This window comes from Ranitomeya variabilis, chromosome 6 (assembly GCF_051348905.1).
Source record: "Ranitomeya variabilis isolate aRanVar5 chromosome 6, aRanVar5.hap1, whole genome shotgun sequence".
In the NCBI taxonomy this organism is placed as follows: domain Eukaryota; kingdom Metazoa; phylum Chordata; class Amphibia; order Anura; family Dendrobatidae; genus Ranitomeya; species Ranitomeya variabilis.
Window position 1 is genome coordinate 584626347 of NC_135237.1, and position 10265 is coordinate 584636611.

Consider the following 10265-nt stretch of genomic DNA (forward strand, 5'->3'; position numbering starts at 1 on the left):
GCGCCAATGCCACAAAAAACTCATCCACTCACTGCAGAGATGGTCAACCGGTCGGCAGAGAGAAGACCCAGGATTGGGGATCACCCTTGAGAAGGGAGACTATAATCCCCACACGCTGTTCCTCACTCCCTGAAGAACGAGGGCGAAGCCTGAAATACAGCTTGCAGGCTTCTTTAAATACTATAAACTTATCTCTCCCTCCAGAGAAACGGGCAGGGAGAGATATTTTGGGTTCCGGTTGAGCCTGCAACTGAGCCGAGGCCCAGATCCCCATCAACTACTGAAGCTGCTGCGCCACTTGACCCCGCAACTCCTTAAGCTCATCAGTGAGGGTCTGGATCAGTTGGGCAATGGGATAGGGTTAGGCAAAATTGTGACGGTTAGTGATAATGTCACGGTGTGAATCGACCCAACGGGTGGTCGGTCAATGGATGGCACAACTCACAAACAACGGGATGGAAAAGGTGAGGGGAAGGCCCTACCCATAGGGAATGGGGGATTATCACCACCTGAGCTCAAACCTGAGCTTGTCCCTGCACTCACCAAATGCCCTATGCGGGTCCTTCCCACCGCTGCATCAGGATACCTCGTCCCTAGTAGTCACCTATTACTGCCCTGGCTAGTGCACTGGCCGACAAGGAGCACTAGCCTCACCTCTGCAGATAATACACACAGGGGGAAGTGACAAACACCAAAGGGACAAGGTAAAGAAAACACCACACTTAGCTTATGAACACCAGTGCTAAGCTGCACACCGCAGAAAACAACAGCAACTGGACTCCAATCACTAGACGTGGCTGGCACCATTTAGCTGCTCCTGCTAGGCGGGTCTCCAGAAAGAAACTGAACTGTATCACAACAGTCAGCTGATGCATCAGGTGACCTTTTAAAGGATGGTGGGAGTGGTCACTACCTGCATCATCTGACCCAGCAGCACTGCAGTAACATCAGATAGCCAGCAGGGAAAAACTGACATTAACCCCCGATAGTCCAAAAGGAAAAAAGTTTTTAAACTGAGTGGAACCAGAGCTGTCACAAATCCAAAAATGGATCTTGACAGTATGTCCCTTTAATATCGGATATATACATATTATATACAAATCCCAATATTCATAACTTTCTACCAGAGACACAAAGCCTGAGAAAGTTCTTTCATCGTAGCAGCTTCATCCTGTAGAGAGCCCACTGCCCCTTCTCTAATCAAAGAAATGCCAGACTTCATGTCCAATCTCAAAAAAGGTATCCTTGCCTTAATTGTTCGTTCATAACCGGAAGACTTGGCTTCAAAGGGTAACTAGAATGGTTAACTCTTCTGATCTTAATTGGTTTCCTCACCCTCTAGCTATCTGTAATTTACCCACTTCCCTATGTCCATTGCACAGTTCTACATCAAGGAGGTGTAAAATGTAAGCTCTTTTTCCTACTGGAAATTTTGTGAGACGGTGGGGGGGTAGTGAATGCACGCTCACGGGAGTTGCATTATGGATTTTAATGTTTTCCATCCCTTTTTCTTTCCTCTCCCATTTGCCCTGACGAAACAGGAGCTAGCATTCCAAGCTGCCTTTATGTAAAATGACAGTGCACAAAAAGATTAGGTTTTGAGAGGATGAAAGGAAGATCTCATACCCTTTACAAATAGCTATGGTCACTGCAGTTACAATAAGTCAGCTCAGACAGTATGTCTCCATAAGAAAACATAGAATATTGGAATTTCTATACATCCGATACTAATGAGACGTACCTTGTCAGCACTGGGATTAATCCATTATTATAGAAAAAAAACCTAAAAATAATTTTAGTAGATATGCATTAAAAGGACACAAAGATCCTCCATAAAAACAGTCAACATACACACAAAAATAATATTGAAAAAAGTGATAGACAAAATAAGATGTTGCTACCGACACCCTACACTAAGCCCTGTACTTACGTCTACCTGCCAGCGGAGGTTGGCACCCTAGGGGATACAATAGTGGCGCCCCTGCTCCTCGGCGGCTCTCCCTTGAACCCTATATAACCTTATTTAGGGCATAATAAGGGAGGGAGGTGCGAATATAATAGCCTAGGCCACGTGTATAGCTACTGTGTCTGTACCAGGTACGGATATATTGATCAAATAATTAACCCCTGGCAAGTAAATTTTTTTTAGCAGTATTAATAATAAGCATGTAAAGAGATGGATATACCTCTAATGCAGTTCCTGGCTAGTATAGTACTATACGCACCCTAAGATGTAATTTTAATGCAACTGCAAGGCAGTTGCACGCAACTCCATTAGGGGGCACAGGTAAAGGGAAAAAGGTAGCACTCACCGTATAGCACCACAGTGCGAAGCAAGGAGCGCCACCAAGAGGTGTCAGAGTAGTCAGACAGGCCGGTCAGCAACAAACAGGAAGACGAAGAACCAGAGGTCACAGCAATGCACGAGGTCGGAGCCCAGCTAGAAATCGGAACCAGACCGGAGCGCGGGATCCAAAACGTGAGTCAAAAGACGTAGTCGGGGTACGAGCCAGAGAGTTAAAGCCAGACGGGAAATGTAGTAACAGAGATGGAAAGCAGGAGGCAGGATTCAAAATACAAGCCGAGTCATACACTGTAGCAAACCACCAAACACACACTAAGTCAGGGACAGGGAACGGGTCAGGCACAAATACGGGTAATCAGAGACAGAAGGATCACTATGGTATACGGGTCAGCTGCTCAAGCCATGGACTGGAACTATCACTGACAAATGCAACCAGGAGTGGCACCAATAAATAGTCACCCACGAACCAAAGAAAGGCAGGAAAGGTTAACCCCACTATAACCAGGCTTGGGGTTGTGACTTGGGGTTGTGCCTGCAAGGGTTAATCTATCTCCCCACTCTCAGTCCAGCATTCAACCTCTGTCCTATGCTGTAATTGGAGCATAAATCACACGCCGACCCAAGCCACACACCCGCTCATACACGCTGCCACCACTCTCTGTATCACGGGCGATGAGTACCAGAAATTCTACTAATACTGTCTACCACTCATAAGGCTCACACACCTTAGGCTATGGATTCTTTAGAACATACAAGGTTCAACTGTTTTATGCTTTAATACAAAAAGGTTCTGTGCTTACAGTAAAGAAAAAGGTATAAAAATATGGTAATAAGACATACAACTATGCAAAACAGTATAAAATAAACAGGAGAATACTTACAGAAATAGCTAACTTGTAGTTTGCTTCTGCTCCCTGAGGGTAGGATGAATATAGACTGGATCACATCAGCTTCCCAGGCTGCCCTCTCATGTGAACAGATTGAATGTATACAAGCCAAATTTATAGAGTCACCCTGGAGGTCAGATTTCTAGACTAGCCCCTCAAGTTGATATTCTAATTGCGTGTTTTTGATTGGACCATGGCCGCTCCCCCAATTAATATATTATTTTCTATGAGATTCTTTATGTAAAGCTTCCTACAGATAGATAGTGTCAGGCTGTAATTGACATCTCTCTTCAAAGAGCTAGGAGGTGTCAAATGTTCCCTTTCTTCTTGGTTCCCAGCAAGATCCCCTGGTGAGATTGGAGACAGAAGTTTGCTGTCTCGGGAAAATACTTATTAATACCTGGGTGAGACCTGCAGCCTTCAGGACAGATGTTCAATTATTACTAGTCACACAATAAACCTATACATAGTTCACTGCACACATATATTTTTATACATATTTCACTACAAACCCCAACCTGGATCATGACAGTAATCCTGCCTAACAGCGGAGCTTGGCACCGTATCCTAAGCATCAGTGGCACCCCCACTTCTCGGCAACTGCCCCTACTATCCCTATACAGGCCCTATAATCTGATAATGTCAGGACCCTGTACTGTAATGTTTGGTCAGTAGGTGGCAGAAAATATTTGAATATTAATGATAATAAATCCCACATGCATCAGGATATCTCACCAACCATTAAGGAACAGCAGAATAAACAAATGGGTAGCAATTAGTGATGAGCGAGTATACTCGTTGCTCGGGTGATCTCCGAGTATTTGTAAGTGTTTGGAGATTTAGTTTTTGTCACCTCAGCTGAATGATTTATGCTTGCTAGACAGGCTGAACACATGTGGGAATTCCCTAACCAGGCGACCCCCACATGTACTCAGGCTGGCTAGCAGCCGTAAATCATTCAGCTGAGGTGACAAAAACTAAATCTCCAAACACTTACAAATACTCGGAGATCACCCGAGCGTGCTCTGGAAAACACAAGCAACGAGTACACTCGCTAATCACTAGTAGCAATAAAAATAAAATATGCGATAATACACCAGACGGACGGGACCAATAGGTGGTGAAACGGTCCCTAGTATGCCAGTAAATTATATGGTCTCTGAAAAAACAGCCCAACACCCATAATGACGGGTGAGTCTTCAGTTACAGCCCTACAGGATGCATATTGAAAATGATTATACCCCTATAGTAGTATATCAATGAAACACAGTCAAAAATACCAAAGGGAACAGTTCAATATAGAAAGATAGAAGGCACTTATCCGTCTGTCAGGTGTACATGATGCCGCGTTGTTTCGCCTCAACGTGTTTCGCCTGCCAGCTCGTCAGGAGGCGCGATGTAGCAGATGGGTATGATGCTGCAGAAGGTGGCACTGGGATTAACCAAGGAAATAGATATATATTTTCTCATAATTATAACTCCACCAAAAGGCCCCAAAAGCCATATGGTCCATATAACTGCCAACAGCTAGGCCATGTTTGGTCCCTACAAAATAAAACAAGAGAAGGGCGCACACATGAGTAGGATCATTTAAAATACTGGAGAGTGCTAGTAACTTAGCCAAGAGGCCACTAACCTTCTAGAGTTATGCATCCCTGCCTAACCCCAGTAGACAGTGGGGAGTGGAGGGCTGTGGCGCCGAGTGAAGCGTGGTCCAGTCTGAGACACAGCGGTGAGACACACTGCCGGCGTCAGGTCCTCCTGTGTTGCACACTGAAGGTCACGTGATGATAGGTCCTGAAGACATGTGACCGCACTACCGCAGGTCCTGTGGCTATGGTCGGTGTTAGGATTTCAGGAATGTCTTGCCCAGAGCAGCTCCTGCCGCGCACCCTCAGAGAGGGATAAGTGAAGGGGAAAAGAAAACCGTGCGGTCTTGTGAGGAGCTCTAAGACAAAGATTAGATCCAGGCAATATAAGGTAAAAGGTACAAACCTTTATTATCCACTATTATCCACTACGCGTTTCGACAGCACTGCTCTGTCTTCATCAGGTGGCATCAATGATATTGCCTGGATCTAATCTTTGTCTTAGCGCTTTCTTTTCCTCATATTTGGTCTATAAGCATAGATAAAATCCCGATGCCAAAGATGACATCAGTCTCAAACTTCTGCGGTTGTCTTATAAGGAGTTATTGCATAAGTAGAGATTTCCTAAAATCATGAAGGACTGAGAGCAGCCCACAACCGGGCCCATGTGAGGTCATCACAGGAGGGTGTGTGTGTGGGACTCCGGGTCTGATAAAAGGTCAAGCTCAATTATGATCTGGGTTCCTGTGATGAGTTGCACACCCGTGTATGCATGAATCCTGTTTGATAGCCCCAAGCAAAGCGCTCTCCTTCAGCTAAACTGAATCGTCTCTGCGATCGGTGTAGCAAATTCTCCTGTTAATCCCTTTTATTTTATGTAACTGTTTATGCTGTATTGTTTGGTCCCCCTTGTAAAATCTTCTGCATATTCTTCACAAACACTGCCTCCCTTTGGATTAAATATAAAATTGAATAGTTCTGTTAATTATGTTCTGTAAACTACGCCTCGAAGCTATATGCTAGGGGTATCGTGGAGTTGGCGTTGACTGTACCAGGGTGTTTACACATATTCTCTGTGTTGGAGTCCGTAGGTGTATATACCATGCACCAGGGCCGGACTGGCCATTAGGCATTTCTGGCAAATGCCAGAAGGGCCGGTGGCAGTCGTGGGCCACTCGCCAGCACCAATTCACCCCCCCCCCCCCCGCCAGCGCCGCCGCATTCAACTATACCGGCGTCTATAACGCCGGTACAGTTGAAAGCAATGATGGAGGAGAGAGCGTCCACTGATGCTCCTTCTCCCATCATTCCCTGCTCTGCCTCGTGCTGACACTGCGGGTGCGCGATGACGTCATATCATCGTGCACCTGCTGTGTGTCAGGCAGGCAGACTGCAGCTGCTGAGGCTGGAGGCGGGAGCATTGCGGGCATGAGGAGAGGTGAGTGGTTTTTTTTTAAATATATCAATGAGTGATAACTGGATTGTGGGGCTATTGGGGGGGCCGTATTACATTCTATGGGGGGATTTATTACATTATAAGGGGCTGTGCTGCATTACATTCTGTGGGTGGCTGGCTGTATTACATTCTATGAGGGCTGTGCTACATTACATTCTATGAGGGCTGTGCTGCATTACATTCTATGAGGGCTATGCTGCATTACATTCTATGGGGGCTACATTATATTCTATGGGGGCGGTATTATATTCTATGGGGAGGTGGGCTGTATTACATTCTATGGGGGGCTGTATTACATTCTATGGGGTGCTGTATTATATTCTATGGAGGGGCTGCATTATATTCTCTGGGGGGTTACATTATACTCAGGTGGCTACAATATATTCTGTGGGGTGACTGCATTATACTATGGGGTGGCATCATTATACCATATGTGGGCTGCATTATACTGTATCGAGGACTATGGGGAATACATTATAGTATATGAAGAACTATGGGGTGCATTATACTATGGGAAGTGAATTGTACTACATGGATGACAATGGCAGGCCATTATACTATATGGAGCAATATGAGGAATGTATTATACTAGTTGGAGGACTGAGGAGTGTATTATACTATATGGAGGACTGAGGAGTGTATTATACTATATGGAGGAATTGCAGTGTATTTTAATATATGGAGGACTATGAGGAGTGTATTATACTATATGGAGGACTATGGGGAGTGTATTATACTATATGGAGGACTGAGGAGTGTATTATACTATATGGAGGACTGAGGAGTGTATTATACTATATAAAGGACTGAAGTGCACATTATAATATATGGAGGACTATGGGGTGTATTATACTAAACAAGCAAAATGCTGCCTATTCATCGAGTGATTGGATTGTTTATGTGGGAACAGAAATCCTTGTTCTCAGCAGCACATCGCCGGTGTAAACTGTAGATGTGCTGCTGATAACCTGATACTGTATGGGGACAGATTGATCTAGTTGTGATTGTTCTGTTCCCTTCATTCTTTCTCAGTTGGTGTAAAGAGGACGGGAAACAAGCGAACGACTTCAGTATTGTCGATCACACTCGTTTAGCGGCCTGAGATCAGCGCATGTAAATACAACAGAAATGCTTCGCAGGGAGACCAGGCAAGGATGATGACAGTTGTAGTTAGCCCCCGGCGCCTGGGAATAGCGCTAACTCTACTGCTTTTCCCAGCCGTCAAAGCATTTAATTCTGGTATGTGAAATGATTTTTAGGGTTGATGTCAGCTGCATAATGTCAGCTGCTATCAATCCCTGCTGTAAGTAATGAAGAAGAGGTGTCTATCAGACACCCCCACTACTAGCCCAGACTTGGCGAGACCCAGCGACTCTGAAGAGCAGTGACGGTAGTAACAATACCGCTCTTCACAGTCCCCGAGCTCAGCACAAGACCCGGAATATCTGAAGAGCGGTGACGTTACTGATGTCACCGTTCTTCAGAGTCACCGGGTCTCGTGCTGCGCAGCGGAACCAAAAGTGGCTGTAGCCAAAGTGTATGGAGCATCAGAATGAGGTTCCACAATCCCTTCATTATCTACGAGATCCAGTTATGTAGGTAAAGTAAGCGGCTTTTCTTAGTACTGCAACTAAAAGCCATAAATAGGACTGAGCTGTAATGCTGGATACAGCTGAGATTATATGTTATAGTCGTGTTACACTCCCCTCACTTCTTGTAACCTACAAGTGTACAAAGATATTATAAAGTCACCATGTGACAAGTGGGCCTGTGTACCTTCAAATGCCAGGGCTGAATTTTAGTCCCAGTCCGGCCGTGCCATGCACTCACCGTTAGTTTTCCGACAGCCGGCCTAGCGGTGGGAATAGCCTTCGGCCTTCTCCGTTGATCTCCGGCCAATCGTGTAATTGTCCGGATGATAGGTGGCAGCAGAGAGCTGTTCGCTCCAAAGATCACAGCGGGTGGTACTCGTGACCTTCCCGGCCTGTGATATCGGTGATTTGTGGGATTAAGAAAGTCCTAACAAAATGTATCCCTGACACTACACACTTCAGCTTCCCACTACCCTGGGTGAGGAAGGGGACAGATAAGGGCGGTGTAGGAGCATATCAAGGAGCAAGAACCTTCAGGAGAAGTCAGGGGGACATGGATAGACAAGGGTGCCCCTAGTTCTAGGAACCTGTTTAGTGCCCAAAGTCCCAACAGCATTGTGACATTGCGTCCCCTGTCCGGATCGTCTTTGAACACTCTTGTGGGTGTCCTCCCTACCACAAATTCCTTTTTTGTCCTTGGTGAGATTTGAACCTAGAACTCCTGCGCTGCAAAGCAAATGTGTTAACTATTGATCTGCCATGATCCTGTCTGGTCCTCAAACAACTTCAGCAGCACCTAGGTCTTCTCAGCACTGTGTTCTTCATATTCTGCTATGTATTGAGATTAAGATGCATGATGCTGGAATTTGCTTCTCATTGTCATCATATTTTCTCTTCCAGGTGGAAACTTTGATGCAGTTCGCCCACTGTTACGTTCTGACATCATCCCATTTATTAATCTGCCGGTGAAGAAGGTGACCCTTAACCCTTTCATCAGCACCACCAACACTCCCACAAGGGGATACTCCACCGGCTCACTCAGTCAAGATATTCAAAGATATTTCATTGTGCAGCAGTCATACATAGAGAGATATTAGTGGATGTGAAGCCACATCATCTAGCAGAGGGCTCGAGAACATGTCACATAATCACAAAACACAGGATACAACTTATAACCTATTAGTAACAGAAGCGCCACCCAGAAGCCACAGGAAGGCCATTTTTAGACACCCATATTTAATAGTCCATATACAAACAAAATGCCCAGACTGGGTGCCAAAGGTCTACTGAACCACATTTTTAGGTACAGTGGCTTGCAAAAGTGTTCACGCCCCTGACCCACCAGAAAACTGTCATTTTCCGTGTTTTGCCACCTCACAACCTTGAATTTCACTATTTTTTTTGAGGGGTTGCATCAGTTCATGGAAAGAACATGCCTACAGCTGTGAACATTTGGTTTTATTTTTATTGTGAAGCAAACAACAAATAGGACAAAATAATTGAAAAATTCAGTGGTGCCTCTTGTTAATGTTGTGGTTTGAAGATCTCCTTGGTCTTCATGGTGTTGCTTGGCTAGCGGTGCCTCTTGTTAATGGTGTTGTTTGGTTAGCGGTGCCTTTTGTTAATGTTGTTTGGTTAGCGGTGCCTCTTGTTTATGGTGTTGTTTGGTTAGTGGTGCCTCTTGTTCATGGAGTCATTTGGTTAGCGGTGCCTCTTGTTAATGGTGTTGTTTGGTTAGCGGTGCCTTTTGTTAATGTTGTTTGGTTAGCGGTGCCTTTTGTTAATGGTTTTGTTTGGTTAGCGGTGCCTTTTGTTAATGTTGTTTGGTTAGTGGTGCCTCTTGTTAATGGTGTTGTTTGGTTAGTGGTGCCTCTTGTTCATGGAGTTGTTTGGTTAGTGGTGCCTCGTTTATGGTGTTGTTTGGTTAGCGGTGCCTTTTGTTAATGTTGTTTGGTTAGCGGCGCCTCTTGTTAATGGTGTTGTTTGGTTAGCGGTGCCTTTTGTTAATGTTGTTTGGTTAGCGGTGCCTTTTGTTAATGGTTTTGTTTGGTTAGCGGTGCCTTTTGTTAATGTTGTTTGGTTAGCGGTGCCTTTTGTTAATGGTTTTGTTTGGTTAGCGGTGCCTTTTGTTAATGTTGTTTGGTTAGTGGTGCCTCTTGTTAATGTTGTTTGGTTAGTGGTGCCTCTTGTTCATGGTGTTGTTTGGTTAGTGGTGCCTCTTGTTTATGGTGTTGTTTGGTTAGTGGTGCCTCTTGTTTATGGTGTTTGGTTAGTGGTGCCTCTTGTTTATGGTGTTGTTTGGTTAGTGGCGCCTCTTGTTCATGGTGTTGTTTGGTTAGTGGTGCCTTTTGTTAATGTTGTTTGGTTAGTGGTGCCTCTTGTTCATGGTGTTGTTTGGTTAGTGGTGCCTCTTGTTTATGGTATTGTTTGGTTAGT

At 45.0% G+C, this 10265-nt stretch overlaps 1 protein-coding gene across 3 annotated transcripts in view; it reads left to right on the forward strand.

Moving 5' to 3' along the window:
- The window catches only part of WDR97 (WD repeat domain 97), a 684776-nt gene extending 674745 nt beyond the window's left edge, over nt 1–10031 (forward strand). For 2 of the 3 annotated variants that reach the window (XM_077271608.1, XM_077271609.1), the window contains one exon: nt 8730–10031. In XM_077271608.1, coding sequence (XP_077127723.1) covers nt 8730–8926 — 197 coding nt within the window. In that variant the 3' untranslated portion in view covers nt 8927–10031. The remainder of the gene's footprint in view (nt 1–8729) is intronic. The other variant, XM_077271610.1, reaches the window with a different exon arrangement.
- The last annotated feature ends 234 nt before the right edge of the window (nt 10032–10265 follow it).